Source organism: Rhagoletis pomonella, unplaced genomic scaffold, assembly GCF_013731165.1.
Source record: "Rhagoletis pomonella isolate Grant_MI unplaced genomic scaffold, Rhpom_1.0 Rhpom_scaffold_00007, whole genome shotgun sequence".
In the NCBI taxonomy this organism is placed as follows: domain Eukaryota; kingdom Metazoa; phylum Arthropoda; class Insecta; order Diptera; family Tephritidae; genus Rhagoletis; species Rhagoletis pomonella.
This window is the reverse complement of record NW_023458561.1, coordinates 67,350,238-67,367,661: the sequence shown is the minus strand read 5'-3', so window position 1 is coordinate 67,367,661 and position 17,424 is coordinate 67,350,238. Positions and strand designations below refer to the sequence as shown.

General features: G+C 40.5%; 4 protein-coding genes across 9 annotated transcripts in view; 2 read left to right on the top strand and 2 right to left on the bottom strand.

Annotated features, from left to right (window-relative positions):
- Nucleotides 1-2,489: 2,489 nt before the first annotated feature.
- On the bottom strand, nt 2,490-4,724 carry LOC118743376 (origin recognition complex subunit 4). The gene is made up of 4 exons (XM_036476006.1): nt 4,433-4,724; nt 3,955-4,364; nt 3,092-3,897; nt 2,490-3,016 (listed from the first exon to the last, which is right to left on the bottom strand). Exons 1-3 carry the CDS (start codon nt 4,613-4,615, stop codon nt 3,123-3,125), a joined length of 1,368 nt encoding a protein of 455 aa, XP_036331899.1. The 5' UTR covers nt 4,616-4,724; the 3' UTR covers nt 2,490-3,016; nt 3,092-3,122.
- A 109-nt stretch (nt 4,725-4,833) lies between these two features.
- LOC118743377 (augmin complex subunit wac) lies at nt 4,834-5,787 on the top strand. The gene is made up of 5 exons (XM_036476008.1): nt 4,834-4,945; nt 5,004-5,048; nt 5,104-5,371; nt 5,429-5,528; nt 5,589-5,787. The coding sequence occupies exons 1-5, from the start codon at nt 4,942-4,944 to the stop codon at nt 5,676-5,678; spliced, it is 507 nt and encodes a 168-aa protein (XP_036331901.1). The 5' UTR covers nt 4,834-4,941; the 3' UTR covers nt 5,679-5,787.
- Nucleotides 5,788-8,016: 2,229 nt separating this feature from the next.
- On the top strand, nt 8,017-9,004 carry LOC118743378 (40S ribosomal protein S15). The gene is made up of 4 exons (XM_036476009.1): nt 8,017-8,122; nt 8,323-8,408; nt 8,466-8,688; nt 8,756-9,004. Exons 1-4 carry the CDS (start codon nt 8,114-8,116, stop codon nt 8,879-8,881), a joined length of 444 nt encoding a protein of 147 aa, XP_036331902.1. The 5' UTR covers nt 8,017-8,113; the 3' UTR covers nt 8,882-9,004.
- A 4,842-nt stretch (nt 9,005-13,846) lies between these two features.
- LOC118743373 (gamma-1-syntrophin-like) overlaps nt 13,847-17,424 on the bottom strand; it is a 182,032-nt gene continuing 178,454 nt past the window's right edge. For 5 of the 6 annotated variants that reach the window (XM_036475999.1, XM_036476000.1, XM_036475998.1 and 2 more), the window contains 5 exons: nt 16,327-16,588; nt 16,152-16,251; nt 15,909-16,091; nt 15,351-15,837; nt 13,847-15,159 (listed from right to left, as the gene is read on the bottom strand). In XM_036475999.1, coding sequence (XP_036331892.1) covers nt 13,915-15,159; nt 15,351-15,837; nt 15,909-16,091; nt 16,152-16,251; nt 16,327-16,588 — 2,277 coding nt within the window. In that variant the 3' untranslated portion in view covers nt 13,847-13,914. The remainder of the gene's footprint in view (nt 15,160-15,350; nt 15,838-15,908; nt 16,092-16,151; nt 16,252-16,326; nt 16,589-17,424) is intronic. The other variant, XM_036476003.1, reaches the window with a different exon arrangement.

Genomic DNA, 17,424 nt, shown 5'->3' with positions numbered 1-17,424 from the left:
ATATATCCATACAAAGTTCCAGGACTCTATCACAAATACTTCCAGAGGTATGCACTATGAAGAATTCGATTTGTGTGGGAGGTTCCACATGCCCTTTAGATATCGGTTTTGTTTTTGCCTATAACCATTCATGGAAAATCTGTGTCCGAAATTTCAAAAAAATCGGCATTGTGACTGCTCAAACGAAATGAACTAATGATTGCAAAAAATGAAATCAAACTTCATAGTTGACCAAAAAAGAATATTAGACTTCATTCTCTCAACTTCTCAGAATGTAGTAAAGCTAAAAAATATATAATAAGATAGGACATATTAAAACAGCCTCCAAACATTTACTAAAGACGCCCCTGGATTACACAAATCAGTTTCATTAAAAATTTATTTTTATCTATTTATTTCATACTTCATTTGGGTGTTTCAAAATTTAATGTGAAAAGAATATGTGTTGCTGGAAAAATTTTACGGCCCATGGGTCCTAAAGTAAATTCCATTTGCAGTTGCTCGAAATGTGTAGTTTCAGTGTCTGTATTACATCAGAATCATCGTATCCGGTATATAAAACTACATTGTGAAATAATGAGATGACATGAGGACACTAAAAAAATTTTAAAATATGTTCACTAAAATTGCATTAATGCTTAAATAAAGATTTGGCAATTTTTTATCGAATTTAATGTAAAATTTAAACGTTTTTAAAATAAGAGATTGATTATTTTTAAAACGTATATATTAATACAACTCTATTCTTTATAAACCCAAATTTAGGATATAAAATCTCCCACACCAAAAAATTTACAATTGGGTAACGCCGCTTCGAATTTTTCACAATTGAGCAATTGTCAAAAATCTGCTTTTTAATCAAAAAGTTGTTTATTGAAACTACCTTCTTTTTTGTATCATGGGCGCGACCTTTATTTTCTGGATCGTGGTAGCAAGTACATTTACTTTCGCCGACAACGGCGTTAACGCATTCGTAACGGCGTCGTCTGCGCTGCCGTACAAGTAAAAGCGCAGTTACCCACGGACGTAAAAACGGAGAACGTGTCATCTGACACGATCTATCGTATGGCATCCGTGTGTAAACAAAAACTCACCACCGCATGACCGTGACGTAGACGTTGCGTCTCTCTCTTTCTATCAACAGCAAACTTGATATGTTTTTACGTACTTCTACGCTACGCTACGTACACGTTCGTGGGTAAACGCGCTCTAAACGTATTAAATTTTAGGTTTGTTCGCTAACGCAACGCCAGATCCCTCCCAGCCCAAATAGCCCAGAAATCGTACCCGTCGTCAAGAAAATGGGCAATAGAAAGCACATACATTCCACAATTGGATCGTAAATGGCTTCTTTTTCGTGCCCAAAATAGCCAAGACTTTTTCTGCTGACAGAAATTGATAATGTGTCAAAATACATATCAGCTGTAAATTGTTTGCGTTCATATTTTCAAAACAACGTCAAATAATAAAGTTAAGGTCAAAATACTGCGCTGGTCATTTCACATTCCAAGTTTGAAACAACATAGACACAGTGCGTTCGATAACAAAATTAGCCAACACCAGCCAACAATCAAAATCAAGAGAGTAAGCGAAAATTCTCTCCAAAAGAGAAGAAAAAGCAAAAAAGTAAAAGAAACAGGAAATTAGCCATCACTTGCAAAAATCGGAAGAAGAAGACACACCAGCTGACTTTGTTTATGTTTTATTTGTAAACAAACTAAAATTCATGTTGTCTCTATGGAAGAAAAAAGGAAAGTGAACGTTCAATGTTCGCCAGGCACATTTCTAGAAGTAAAAACTAGTTGGCGCTATCATAGAGTCACATAGCAGGCAGTCAAAGAGCATATAAATAACAAAACTCAAAAAATGCAATTTTGTTTGTTTACAAAAATTGCAACCATATGTTTTGTGATCATATGTTTTCGTGTTGGATAATTTTTGCTGACTAAAATTTTGCCAGTACAAAATGAACGCTTCTCTTGCATCAAAATGAACGCTTGCTCTCTCAATTTTTGGAAAAACTATTACAAATTTTTGACATGTCGAACGCAACTGGTAACATTGTAGTTATGTTTTTTTTCGGATATCCAGCTCGGTATCACGATTTTTTCTCACGGAAACGATCTGGATCATTCTTATTGGGGTGCACAGCACAAATTTAATACTATTAGCACGAGGAAGACGAAACTATAAAAATGAACTCTCTAAATGGGGAAAAGTACCCGGATCCCGAACATTGCCGAAGAAAACACAGCTTGTGTCCAACATGTATCAAAAGCCAAAAATCATCGAACAGACCTATTATGCAGAATAATGGGGCCCACACTCACCGACGTGCACGTATGCCGTGTCTATTTGACGTAGCAACATATAAAATTTATAGTTGATATAGAGAGAAGCACGCGTAACCGTGGAACGTACACGGTGGTGAGTTTTCATTTACATGGCGCTCTCATAAGTTTGATCGTGTCAGCTGACACGTTAGCGTACGTGAGTGTGGCGCACCCGATCAAATTTATGCGAGTGCCATGTAAATGAAAACTCACCACCGTGTACGTGCGACGGTTACGCGTGCTTCTCTCTCTCTCTATCAACAGTATATTTTATATGTTGCTACGTCAAACAGATACGGCATACGTACACGTCGTTGAGTGTGGGAACCTTTAGTACAATTTGCTACGTCAGCATTCAAATATGTGACATCAGCGACTGCCAATAAATTCATCCTTGCATTTCGATATAACGGTAATAGAATCGGTTCTCCAGAAATTTTAAACATAAACCAAAGGCATAATATTTTTACATAAGATGGAAAATATTAAGGCTGGCAAACCTCGCTTTTACGGACGGCCCAGGGTCTTTGATTTTAAAGCACCAAAGGACAACGAGGTTGATCCATGTGATTGCCCATATGCCAATTGTCCTGGTTGTTGGTATGAATGCAAGAAGTGCGGCAGCAACAAGTGCTCACATTTCTGCCGCGTTGGCCGTAAACATCCAGTAGAATGGAAGAAATCTGAGTAAGGATAGTACAGCTGGCTTTAAACTTATATTCAATGTAATAAAAAACATACAAAAAACAGATAAATACCTATCTTATAATAATATTAATTTGAACCGCATCATAATATGGAGCTATGTGCCCATTGTGCAACTTCTGTGGGCAGTGCTTGATACTTGTGAACGGCATCGTTGATTTGACCATAAGTTAGTGCAAGGCGATGCATTTCGAAATCTTTTTGTATTTTGCCCGCAACGCTAGAAATCGGCAATATTACTTCCATATGTCGTAGGCGTTCAAATGCTTTCAAGGAAACAGCACGTTCTATGCCCTGCATAGTTGTTGAGACTTTAGCAAACTTTCCTAAGCGAGCGAATACTATTTCGAAATTGAATGGGTCACGATCGTATATCTCTGAATGGTGTTTGATGGCAATCACAAGACATAGTTCAAGAACGGAAAGTCCACAGAGCACTTCTACTCTCGGGTCAACTGTATACGAGGATATAACTTCGCACATCTGTTCTGATGTTATATGAGGTTGTGAATCTGGATCTAATTGAGCTACAAGACGAAACAAAAGCGTTTTTAAAAATGATTCGCTCTTATCAGTGTCATAATATGATCGCAATGAAATCATCGCTGCAGATTTGTGATCATCTATCAAAACAGCTATGCTGTTGTTCCAATTTTCCATGAATTTTTTGTTGAACTTGTACTTGGCAGGGTCGAAGTGATTGCGATGAATTACTAACTCTTCTGAATTTAGCATTTTTAGATGTGAAACGCGTTCTGCTATCTGCTTCATATCCTTTTCGTTAGGTATGCTTAGCAATGCTTCAAAGAGGTCCAGATACGTTTCAAATGTATCAGCAGTTGGGAAAAGAAAAATTTGCCTGTAAGCAAGTGTTAGTGCATTTTGAAGTGTTTACAATGAAAATTCCAGTTTTTACCTGTGAGAGAACCGAGACTTCACACGCTTCTCCAGCAATTCGATAACATCTAGCCGACATGTTGCTCCTAGTACACAAATCGGTGCTTGGGCCGACTGTGAAACGTCAAACAAATTGTACAGCAGTGTTTGGTTGTGATGCGCGCAGAAAAGATCGAACTCTTCCAATATAAAAATAACACTTTTCGAACGTTTATTCCCCGATTTTAGGCATGCCAAGAGAAAGGCTAAATTTTCGGCGAATGAACCAAAAGCCTTTCCATTTGCTGCATTTTCCAGGTGCATTTGTACGGTGATCGATTTAAGTGCCAACTTGTCATCTGTGTGTAGATTCCCATTTAGATGCACCAGAATTGTATTTTGTTGAAAATCCGCTGTTGGCACCAGGTCAGCAAGCACTGCATTAATCAACTAAAGAAGTATGTTTACTGTAACGCTTTTATGTATACATACTTGCCGTATTTTTATTTCACACTTACAGTTGTTTTCCCTGATCCTCTGGGACCAATAAGCAATAGGGAATTTGACTCGCCAAGTTCCACAGTACGCTGGAGCAACTGCCTCACGTTTTCACGATCAGTTTTATGACCATGCAATGTTGTATAATCTCGCTGCAGGCGCTCCTTGAGAAAACGTCTGATTTTAATTAATTCGTTTTGCATTTTTACTAAATGTATGTAATATAAATGTATAGATCCGCCTTAACTAAATGCATACAAATTGTTGTGTTCGACTAGTGTTTATCAATTCTGTTTACTCAACAGCTGTTTAATGAAAGCGCGCCAAAAAATAATTGTCACAACGGGAGCTTCAGAGGTAGGTGGCGCTGTAAATGCGAAAACAAAAAATTTTAGTTGACTTGGTAGTACATCAAACAACGAAAAGTGCTGCCAAATTCGAACACAAATATTTTGACATTTAATTGAAAACTGGTGATAAATCAAAATAAACGCCAACTGCAAATCGCTGGTAATCAAAAACAGAAATAATGGGTAAAAAGTAAACATATATTACTATTTAATTCAAAATTAACTTTTCTTTTCCTTACAGACAATTTTCAGTTACAAGATGATGTGCAATCCCTGCAAAAATTGAGTAAGTTTGTGAAATAGTGTCGCATCCATTTAATATCCTACTTACATCATGGCAGGAGAACACTACGAGCATCAATTGCGCCTGATGGGACTCGAACTTTGTGATTTGCCGGATGATGTCGGCGCTATGTTGGAAGAATGTGTGGCACTCCAACAAGTAACACAACTACATGATCTTCAATTGGAATACTTAAAAGAATTTTATTATATCAAGCGGAGAGAGCACTTAGAAAACAATCTTACTGCCGAAAAAATGTTAGCAGAGATTAAAGAACAAGAGAAGCAGCTGCAGAAAGAAATAACAGAAGCTAATTTGCTTGAAAAGTAATTTTGATTTGCTTAAACAATCGCATGTTGATTCAGTCATTAACATTTATTTAGATTCACAACATCAGTAAATAAGAGGCTGATTTCCGAATCAGAAATGCAACGCAACAAAATTTTGATAGAGGGCAAAATACAAACATTAAAGGAAAGACAGGTATAACGAAAAATATCAAATTTCATCCTTCAATATTATCTGAAACGTTTACAATTTCAGAGTGCATTCAATATCCCAGACGATTTGAATCTCGATGAACTGGTTAAGAAGGTTGAGCGGTTGGAAAAAACAAAATCGCTGGATAAATAGACGACATGTAGAGTTAATAGTTGCCTACAAGCGTATATGAAACAAAGAAAAAAATGTCGCCAACAATAGTTGTGTTTTTTTACAAATTATCCAGTAACTTGCCAGCAACTCTCCATTAACTTTATTTCTAAGAATTCGCTCTCATAGAAAAAATTTGCAATAAAGTATGTGAACGCTTTTCCAGTAATAATTTGCAAGTTTCATGAACAGCTGATAAACTGGTTGTTTATTCGCAGCAAATTCCTAATAAAACAATATATTTCGTATTTAAATAGGTTTATTTCGTGAAATTCAACAATAAAAACCCACAGTTTCCTTATTAGTTTAAATTTCATCCAGAAACATGCGATCAGCTGTTTTTCGTACTGGCAAATTCTCACAAGTAAAAATTTATCCAGTAAAAACTTGCAACCTCAACTGTCATTTTTCGCTCTCAATTTCCCCTACTTTGTAAGTTTTTGCGTACGAAAACGCCAAAACATGAGAATTCGTAAAAACTTTTACTGGATTTTACTGGAAATGAGTAAAAAAACGCAACTAATTCTGGTTCTGAAATTTTATAGAAAAATCGACAATTGTCGCACCTGTCACTTATGAAATAGGCCCCAGATCCAAGAATGATAGAATACAAGATTGCACCGATTGCAGCAGAATTCGTGAGAGTAATTTTAGCGTGACGTCATCGTAGAGTTGACAATTGAGAGCGGCGAGAATGAGGGCGACTAGCGATGTGCTGAATTGTCCCCAATACTCGGTACCCAATACTTAAAAAAGATTTCGGTACCCTATACTTCCTTTTCGGTATCCGATACCGATTATTTACATTAAACCCTCGCCATTATATGCATTTCAGGTTTAGAAAAAAATTTTATTACTAATTTATCTGATATCGGCTAAAACACTTGAACTTATCGCCACAGAAAAATATTATTTTATCAGTTTAACCCCTTGGTCGGTCCAAGGTTCAAGAAAAATACTTTGACGGATGAAGAAGCCTTTCAGGGGAGAGATTCTGTAGCCAGTTAGCGACAAGTTTCGGATCGATATCTCACTTGTTGACTTACAAATATTTGATATCAAACGTCGACAAAACCGATACCGATTCGAAAATTGTCGTTAACTGGTTACAGAATCTGTCCCAGGCCTACAAAAATGATATCGTCCGATTCAGCTGGAACAAAAATGCTTCAAACAAGTAAGGGTTTCTCTGTATTATGGCATCGAACCGACATATATACATCTTTCATTTGAATCAGTAAAAAAGCTCTATTGGCTCTTACATTCGGGTTTGGTTAGGCGTTTTTTCCATATTTTTGGCCTATGTGCGCTTTTATTCGAAACCTAAATGTTTCGGTACCGAGTATCGAGAGTATTGGGTACTTAAAAGTATTGACTCAGCACATCACTACTGCTGTCTTCTCTACTATGACGTCACCAAAACAGCTGATTCTGTCAAAATCACTGAGAGCCGAGTAGCGGTATCGTCATCGGCGCCACCTCTGTATTCTCTCCACCTTGCCCCAGATCGAGATCTATGACACTTTCTGACGGTTAAGTTTTGGCGCGCAATTTTCTTTTTAATTGGGGGGAACTATTCCCAATTCGTCATAAAAATAAAAAGATATACAATAGATTTAAATTTTTCATCCGTATTTTCATTTCTCTCATTATGTTTCATCATATCATCCTCTTAAACCACGATTGAGAGAATACAAAGGTTGCGCCGATCTCGGACCGCTATTCCTCTCTTAACGAATTTGACAGAATCGTTGTTTGCATGACGTCACACTGGTGCAACTTGTTTACGTTTTTCCTTGCAAAATTTTTTCTTCTTCTTCCATTCTTGCTCACGTTTTGGCATTTCTCTCTCGCAATTGCACCAGTGTGACGTCACACAAAAGTTATTCTCAAAAATCCTCTCTGATCGGCGCAATCTTGTATTCTATCATTCTTGCTCTTAAACAGTTTGTTCACTTTTGCATTTGAAGCATAACCTTACTTTTTGACTCCTGCAAACTCCTGCTGGAAAATTTTTACTTGCAAGAATTTCTAGCTCTCGGGTTGTTGCGCTCTAGAATTCGCAGATAAAGAATCCAATTACTATGACCGTCCTGTGTTACAACAGGTGACCCATATGTCGTAATTCTCGTTACGTTCCTTGCATGATATTTGAAACCGACGTTAGCACTTCATTAGTATAAATACTAAGATTTTTGTATTGCAATGGATTGTTCTTTACTGTTCGTTAAATTTATACATTTTAGATTTATTGATGTTAAAGTAAATTTTCTTTAGCACAAGCAACTCTGCAAATTGACATTTCTTAGTTCAATTATGCAGTTCTACCAACCGTCAGATATCAACCACAAATTTTTCCAATTTGGCAGCACTTTACCTTCCATTTTTCTTTCCGTTCTGCAATCAGAAACGTCAAGATGGCTGAGGTAATTTTCTTATCAAAAATCCTAAAAAATATACCGCATCCTTGTAAAAGTTGTGTTAATTTGTATTAAATGTGAGCTTGAATTATTTTTTATGGGGTTTGTGTGATATATACCTTAGAACAGTGTCATAATATAAGACAAATAGCCGTTAATATATTTGTACCACAAATATTGACCTCTTGTTTTTGTTCTATTTGCAGGTCGAAGAAACTCTCAAGAAGAAGCGTACCTTCAAAAAGTTCACCTACCGCGGTGTGGACCTCGACCAACTGTTGGACATGCCCAAGTAAGTTTTGTTTTACCAGATTTCTTGCAGTCAGTTTTAAATCTCGTTCATTTGTAGCAACCAGCTGGTTGAACTGATGCACAGCCGTGCACGCAGGCGATTCTCTCGTGGTCTGAAACGCAAACCCATGGCACTGATCAAGAAATTGCGCAAGGCCAAGAAGGAGGCTCCTCCAAATGAGAAACCAGAAATTGTGAAGACTCACTTAAGAAACATGATCATTGTTCCCGAGATGACTGGTTCCATCATCGGTGTATACAACGGCAAAGATTTCACGCAGGTAATTAAAAGACTACTGAATATCAGTAATACAATCACCGATGATACGCTGTTTTATGTAATTTTAGGTGGAAATCAAGCCAGAAATGATTGGTCACTACTTGGGAGAATTCTCACTGACATACAAGCCCGTTAAGCACGGTAGGCCCGGTATTGGTGCCACCCACAGCTCCAGATTTATTCCACTTAAGTAAACGGGACAGGGCAAAGGAACATTACGAACAGCTCTCATCAATGCATATTGCATTGCCTTGTTAAAATGTTTTTGTGGCTGTAAATGTTAGAAATAAAGGGAGACTTCGTTTTATAAGGATTAACAAAACAAACTTATTTTTTATTTATCGTAAGTGCAAGAGTTTCAAGGTATTCAGTTTTGCCCCGTTTTCTGTACATACATTAAATTATACCAGATCATAGATGCATTCATTGATGTGAGCTGAAGCAATAAGTGCTTCGGTCAAAGAAACATTCCGTAGGAACATTTCGCCGGCGATTCGTTGAATCTTTGAACGAAAGTTGGCTGTCGACCAATTTCATTGAAAAAGTTGAGAAATGCAAACACTGTTTTACTAAACGTGCTAGAAGCTGTCTGAAGTAAATCTAGATTTTGTTTTTATATGGAATATACAACAGTTAACTTAAAAATTGGAGAACAACTATTATCCAGTATATAATCAGCCTTATCGCCAACTCCATGTGAATAAATCGTTCCCATAGTTTAACAGGCGAAACCGAATTATATACCTAAAAGGCTATAACAGTCTTACTAGGTAAGTATTAACTTGGAGTAAATGAACGTACCAAGTTATTGAAATATCGGAGTTTTCGTATAGCCGGAAAATACCGTTATATGGGAAGCCGGTGCAATTTTAGTCCCATGTGAATAATTTTCAACGAATTGCTTTTTATAATTTATTTTATATAATTTATAATTTCTTCTGTAAATTACCGTTATATGGGAGGTGGGCTACAGTCAGATTTCAAAGATTTTCAACAAATTTCTTAGCTGGATTCTAAGCAAGGTTCGTACCGAGTTTGGTAAGGATTGGTGAAGCGGCGTCTATTAAGATACAGCATTTCATCATAAGTGGGCGGGGTCCCGCCCCTTTTCCAAAAATTTAATAATATTATTTTGCACCAAAATTGTAATTCACGTACTGATTTTGAACAAATTGGATCTAATATTTACTGAAATATCATAGTTTTTGCGTTTTTCGAAAATACCGTTTAATGAGATGGGGGATTTTCAATAGCAACCTACCTTGGATAAAAGATATATAAATTTTTGCTTGAGTTATCGTGTGCCCGGACAGACGGACGGACGCACAGACATGGCTTAATCGATTTCTCTTTTTTTATTCTGATAATTTAAGTATACATTTGTCTATATCTATCTCGATTCCCTTAGGCTGTTACAAACAACCGTTAAGCGAACAAAGGTATAATACTCTGTGTACAAGTGCTCCCAATTTCGTAAATATATTTCTGATGGCAAAAAGCCGGCTGAGAAGCGCTTTCACAAGACGGAAATAAACTGGATATGTAGAACTACGGAACGCCTAATAAGGTGTAAATGACTAGAAAAAATAAAGTAGTCGATATTTTATAAATGTTTTCATCATCGGTACACATGTAGCTATTTGAATTACATTCGTACATACATACATGCGGGCCGGTTTTTAACTTTTATTCAAAATTACCTTTCAATGATTCACTTACTGACCAACCACGGATACGAAGACGGAGATGCAGACGAACATGAAGATGGCGAAAACGGACATTTCCACGAGAGCCGGTTCTACGCACCGAAATGACACGGTTTTACCCGACCAAGGGCTGTTGTTTCGGCGACCTAACCCCGTTTAGATCGGCGATACCCATCAATCAATTCACGCCAATGGAGCAATACCTTCCAGCCGGAGGGCTCCGCATCCTTCTTCTTTGGGCTGGCATTGAGCCCAATCCCGGATTAGAAACATACTTCTGCTGCCTTTGACAGAGACGACTGCATCCGAACTCCACTTCGCAATAGGTGCAATTCCTGCAACCTAAGAACCTGTTCTGCCCTTAGGTCTCACAGGGAGTGGACTACAAGCTTTGTAACCCCACGGCTAGCCGCTCACGTAACGCGCAGGTGCGAACTAGCATCTAAAGAGCCTACACGGCTTAAAGAAGCTCCCCTGAACATCAGTAAAACTGCCCACCCCATCACCCCTCATACCATTCTACCAGCCTCCCCAAATCGCGTGTGCGAGCCAAGTAGCAGCTCTCGGTTGCCCACACCAGCTGCTACGTGTGCCTGAATAGGGTATACCGGAATGTGGCATCCGTCAAATGCAACACATACCTTGGTTGGTGCCACTTCCACCTATGCTATGGCATACGCACCACACGCGATGGACAACAAGCTACCGCGCCGCCTGCTGCAGAGCACTGCTGCGGCGGACGCAACAGGCCTAAGGGAGACCCCACACGTCGCTTACCCCTCGTATCGGGACCAGCCTCCCATGACATACGAAACTCCTACAACTGAACGTCAACGGACTCCAGAGCAAGATTGAAGATATAGCAGTCCTCAGTCCGACATCAACTTCAACAAAGCTGAGTGGATACGCTGGCAGATGTATAGGCTGGCAAAGTCCGCAGGGTAGTCACTGGCGCAGCGGCTTGTTTCATACCATCCGGACGCATCGCGGAAGTCCGCCCGAATTTCCCGGCTGAAGTAGCTGTTCTAGCAAATGAGCGTGACCACCTACGCCAGGTCGATTCTATGGGCCCTCGCCTGAACGACCTTAATTTGGAGATTCGGCTACTGGTAAACCAGCATGAGAGGAAAAAGTGGGAAGGGCACTTGAAGACATTTAACTTCGCCTCTGGTGTGAGTAAGCTCTGGTCAACCTTGAGGTCCTTGTCCAACCCCAAGAGCCGCGACGACAGAGTGGAAATTTCTTTCGATGGTCGCATCTCGTCGGACCTAAAGATATGCGAGAGCTATTTTAGCCAGCAGTTTACACTGCATCCTTCGGTAGACAAGGCCAAACATCGAGTGACCAGGAGGCTGCACAGACTGCCCAAAAATAGCGCACCACTTGTTTTCACCAGCTTCGAAGTGAATCTGTATGCTGATGCTGAAACATATGGGGCCCGCGGGAGTAGCATACCTAACGGAGATCCTCAACCTATCAATCAGGGAAAGTGGACCCACTGCTGAAACCGGGGAAACCAGCCAACAAAGGATACTCTATTACCCGATACCGCTCCTTTCACCGGTCGCGAAGACACTAGAGGCCCTGCTACTCCCGTAATTCACCTACCACCTGACCACTAAAGTGCATAGCATAACCACAACACTTAACGCCATAAACACCCATAAAACTCCTAGTCCTAGTAGCGTTGAACTTGTCAAAGGCGTTTAACACCGTCTGTCATTCCAAGCTGCTAGAAGACGTTGAGGATTCCTCTCTCCCACAGGGATTCAAACGGTGGCCGGCAAATTATATTAGTGGTCGACAGTCGTCAGTTATCTTCCGAGATCAAACCTCGAAACCTAGAAGAATAAAACAAGAGGTTCCACAGGGTGGTGTCCTCTCCCCCTTACTGTTTAACTTCTATATCTCAAAACTCCCCCAGCTACCTGAGCGAGTTTCTCTGATCTCATGCGCTGACAACTGCTCGATATTGGCGTCTGGGAATGGAATTAATGACCTCTGCTCAAAAATAAACGGCTATCTCTACACACTCCGCAACAAAATCAACGGCGACCCTCTTCACCACCTGGACTATGGGGGTCAGGCTTGAGTTGGGCATTCACCCCAATAGCACACCAATACCGACAGTAAACCCGCCTAAAGTTTTAGGGGCGACCTCTCATAGCCTGATCGTCCTCTCCACGCACACAACCGCAGTTGTCGCTCACCGGCAAAGAAGTGTTGCTGGCAACATACAAGGCGATTGGCCGGCCGGTTCTAAATTATGCTCCGCCAGTTGGGTCGCCGAGGACAAGTTGGACGCAGTGGACGAAGCTACAGATTTGTCAGAACGCCGCACTCCGGATAGCGAAAGGATGCCTTGTCAAGTCCAGTTCCTCCCCGTAAGGGAGCACAACAAAATGCTCTGTAAGCAGTGAAGTGAACAGCCTAACATACCCTTGCTAGAGGGTCATATATAAGGACGCGGTCTAGACATACATCGACCAACCACTGTACCCGACGATGCACCGACGAGCGATCAAAGAGATTTATACGGAGTCGGTAACCGCCTACCCCGACACTCGGCGTATGAATGCAATGATCGGAGCCAAAGCACCGCTTCAACTTCCAAAAGAGACCCGCGTTACCTAGGCCCAGTTACGGTATGGATACCATAGCCGCCTCAACAGCTACCTGTCCAGATTCGACCCAAATATCCCCAATGAGTGTCCGACGTGGAGACTACCCGCATGTAACCAACCAACTCTTCACAGATCAGCTCATTCCCACTCAGCTAACACCCCTCTCCTTCTTGGCCTACCGTTAGTTGAGCTTGACGGCAATGATTGAAGGATGAACCGAAGTAGGTGAGGCTTAGTAGTGCCACGACAAAAACCACAACAACAACAAGAGACCATAAGCTACTATGTAGTTGGGCCTCACACGATATTTGATGCCGGATGTCAGTGGGTGAGCGGGAGGAATGCGTAAGAAGTTCATCTGTTGCTTAGGTGAGCCCGTGGCTTCTTGGTTGCTTGCTTGCATCGGCGTAGTGCGCGAATTAGACACCGACATGGTAGGGCCATATGTATTGTGAACCTAGGCTCAAACCAGGCTACACCCGTCTCTAGAATGCGGAGCCGAAGCAGATTTTTGGTCTGATTGGACTCAATGCTGCCCCAAACAGAAGTATACGAACAACTATGCTGAAGTGTGTTGCTAAACGGACAGACAACGGTTGACCGTTCTAAATAGGGTTAGATCACCAAAACCCGAGTCATTGCGGCAAATGGAACCGACTGTCGTACGACTGATACTTCGAATACTTGTATGGAAGCTTTTAAAGCGTTTCAACCGAAACTGCTATAATTTACTGTTTATTTTACATTTATTTATTGTAGCTTTATAGTTAGGTTTAAAAAAGGGGGTATTTAACATATGTATGTATGTATGTAAAGACGAAAAGCGAACTTTTAAGACTAGACATATCAGTGGTATCACTTTTATTTGAATGGATATCTTTGGTGGCACTGCTCAATTTATCTTCGATTGTTCTTATTATTTGTCACAGTGATCCTATCATAGGGCGAATCTTTTAAGCTACCCGTTCGCGCACCTCTATAAATCTGATGTTCCTCTGGCCGTCGTTGACGCCCATCTGGACTCAAAGCGCGGCTACGGTTACCATTTGTCTGACCGCCATTCTGATAATCAGCATTACCATTGAATTGTGGTTTCATCGAGGCATAGCTTACTGTTCGCGATGGACCCTCGCTGACCTCTGCAGATCCGTAGGCGCTATCTCTGACTGAGGAACCATTCTCTTGTTGTTTTAAATAATGTGTTGCGAACTGTTGCTGCTTAAGTTGCTGCTGGGCTTGCTTTTGCAGTTCTTGTTGCTGATGCTGCTGCTGCTGCTGGTGCTTTTCCGGAGTGCCTGCCTTAGTCGGTAGTGAGATCGAGGCAAGTGAATGGAAGGCATTAGCTAGTCCCGACAACGTCACAGATGAATTGGGCTTCGTTGCATCGCCGCTGCCTATGAGCATATTGCTATCGTTAGTAATATTTGCATTTGAAGAAAAAGATGTGGCATTTGGTGCATTAGCACTGGTTAGCGTTTGATTAGTAGCATTGTTTAGTGGCTGCGTTTGCGGCAATTTAAATCCAGCAGCATAAGCGTCACTATTATTGATAGCAGGCATACTAGCGAACATAACGGTTTTTACAGAATCAGATTTAGTTCGCTTTAAAGCGCTTTTCCTATGTTCATTTGGCAGTCCATACGTGTCTAAGCCAACAGATTTCGTAGCAACGGCACCGCTGCTTTTATTCTTTGAGTAATTATAAGCCGTTTCATAGTCGGCCATTAGTAAATTGTTGCTGCTAAGCGATTGGTTATGCCCGTAGAATTGAGCTGATTTTGTTTGCTCACCTAAACGGCTCAAATTGAAATCAGAATTATAGATTTCTAAATGACTTTGTAGTAGATCCGGGCGGGAGCCCAACGTCAACAGACTGCCGGCAAGGCTATCACCGTTATTCATTGTAGACATGTTGCCAATTGAAGGACTGTATGATTTTTGGTGTGTCTGCGTGATGGCGCCCATTTCGCTGGGACCCTCCTGCAAAGCGCCAGTGCGGGGGTCAAAATGTTTTTGAGCAGCATCCTTCAGAGTGGTGTTGAATCCGTTGTTTTTCTCCAGGGTGGCACGAATGGAAGAGATGTGTCCAGCAACTGGCTCACGAGACACTGAAGATGAGGGCGAGGCATCGTCCAGCTCCTCCTGCAAATAGAAAATATGTTTTCAATAAAAAATTCTTTCAAGCGCTGCAATGAATTTTGTGTCCCTTTCTAAATTCGCGTTGTGCCTAATAGTTTTTTTCAATGTACTTTAAATACAAATTCCTTAATGTGTAATATCACGGATTTTGGCAACCACGAATAAAAACAGTATTTTTCCAATACACTGCTTACCTCATCCTCCTCTGTTATAACGGATGCCTCGATCCAATCTTTGATGCGATTTTTCTTTGATTGCCGATCGACATTTGTCTCTAGGCCACAATTAGCCAGTGTGTAGAGTAGTCGGTTCTTTTCATCGGGGCTGCTATGAAAGGAATACATGGACGGACATAGCTCATCGGTTTCATATTCGGCCATTTCTTTTTCGGCTGTTTTTGATAACCAACGATCGTCAAGGAACTTTGCTAAATCAGTTAAATTTTTCGGTCGTCTCTCCGCGCGTGGATCCAAAAAGCGTTTAAACATGCGCTGAGCGCGCGAAGTGAGTAACTTAAAGAGTTTCGGTGTCCGACGCATGGGCAGAATGTTTGCGCCAAACCACGCTAGGTAACGTACATAACGCGGATCATCGGAGGCGGCCTTTTGCCAAGGCAAACAGCCAGTCAGACAGACAAAGATGACAATGCCAAATTGCCAAACATCATGGCTGGGTTCGGCTCTGTAAGTAATGGTTCCAATTAGTTATGTATGCAATGAACATTTTCTCTTCCTATCCAACGTTATATTTACGTGTATGTGCCTTCCGGTTTGATTTCTAATACTTCTGGTGGACTATAGGGGAGCCATTCGTTGCGGCGCTCAACAATGGTGCCCGCCTGATAGGATTCGCCGAAGTCGCATATTTTGACACGTGTAAAATCCGATCGATATATTAGCACATTATCCAGTTTCACATCTCGATGTACAATGTCTCTAAATTAGAAACAACATTAAGATGACTTACATCGATCCATTCATGTCCTTGGTACTCACTTTGAATGCATGTAATCCAAGGCCGCACCGATCTGTTTGGCCAAACGCTTAGAGTATTCTTCACCAACTCCTGTATCGGTCATGTTAGATGTGAGATCACCTTCAATTCGTTGGCGAAAACCAAAAATATATAATAGACAAAATTCGTATTAGCAAAGTACAGCTCGCCGCTTACCTAGTGGCGCATACTCTTGAGTGAATATATAGAAACCCGCTGTCTCGAAGGCCACATCATATGTGGTCACTATATTCCGGTGTATGCCCAGATGCAGTCCATAATGGAATTCTCTAAAGAAGTCACGAATTGAGACGTATGGCTTTGGCACGGCCTTCAACACCATTTCGGTTTGCGAGCCGCGATGTTCGACCAGCAAAATTTTTCCAAACCATCCTTCACCCACAATTTGTAAAATGTCGAATTCATCGACCAAATGGATCTGTGGAAATCAGAAAAACAAAACAGAAGAACTACATTACATATTATTTAAATGGTAAAGATATCGACATTATTTATTTTCGATCGTAACCTAACAAGGTTCCATATCGTTGGAAGTGATACGTATGTAGATCTAAGAATGATTTAGAACATTTAGAGCCTCCCTCATGATACCCACTGATCTGATTTATTAGTTTGCCTTAGAAAGAGGGAGTCTTCTGTAGTTGTACGGTTATCGGAAGCAATATATATAGAGGTGAATTTAAGATATATGTATAGAGGTGAATTTAAGAGCAAACACTCGGTGTTGCATGAATGCTCCTAATGAAGCAAAATCTCGCGATATCTAAATTGAAAAAAACTAGAAAAATCGAAAAATCATAGTTTAGAGAGAGGTCAACCAGCCACCGATGTAAAACCGGTGCATGCCGGTGAAGTTGTCATATGTTGATACGGACGGCAGGTACGGAAGGGCGCTCCATCGGTGGCTGGTCGAGCACTAAACGTTTCCAGACACTCGATGTGTTTGAGGCCCGTAACCAAAAAATATTTCCGTTTCTCCTTACAACTAAGTTTTTAATATTTCTCACACAAAATTCTTGTGAATGCAATTATGATTGTACATTTAATCAGAAGTGTATAAGTTTGTTTTTACTTATAATAAAAGAACAATGCAAACAATAGTCAAGTTGAATGTGCGCCATATTCAATGTTTTCATGCCGCGGAAAGATTTCTTTTTGGCTTAGAGCCAAAGTATTTTGTCTGTGGTGTTATGTTTTCGTCTATCTATTTATTACGCCATGATTTTATCGTACACATTAAAATATTATATACAT

Bases quoted from the DNA above. Each gene is read 5' to 3' on its own strand.
- LOC118743376 (XM_036476006.1), bottom strand. From the start codon at position 4,615: ATGCAAAACGAATTAATTAAAATCAGACGTTTTCTCAAGGAGCGCCTG. The intron at 4,365-4,432 runs GTAAGTGTGAAA...ATACTTCTTTAG, and splicing joins GAGGATCAGGGAAAACAACT to TTGATTAATGCAGTGCTTGC. The intron at 3,898-3,954 runs GTAAAAACTGGA...ACTTGCTTACAG, and splicing joins AAGTCTCGGTTCTCTCACAG to GCAAATTTTTCTTTTCCCAA.
- LOC118743377 (XM_036476008.1), top strand. The intron at 5,049-5,103 runs GTAAGTTTGTGA...ACATCATGGCAG, and splicing joins GCAATCCCTGCAAAAATTGA to GAGAACACTACGAGCATCAA. The intron at 5,372-5,428 runs GTAATTTTGATT...ACATTTATTTAG, and splicing joins GAAGCTAATTTGCTTGAAAA to ATTCACAACATCAGTAAATA.
- LOC118743378 (XM_036476009.1), top strand. The intron at 8,409-8,465 runs GTAAGTTTTGTT...GTTCATTTGTAG, and splicing joins CAACTGTTGGACATGCCCAA to CAACCAGCTGGTTGAACTGA. The intron at 8,689-8,755 runs GTAATTAAAAGA...ATGTAATTTTAG, and splicing joins ACGGCAAAGATTTCACGCAG to GTGGAAATCAAGCCAGAAAT.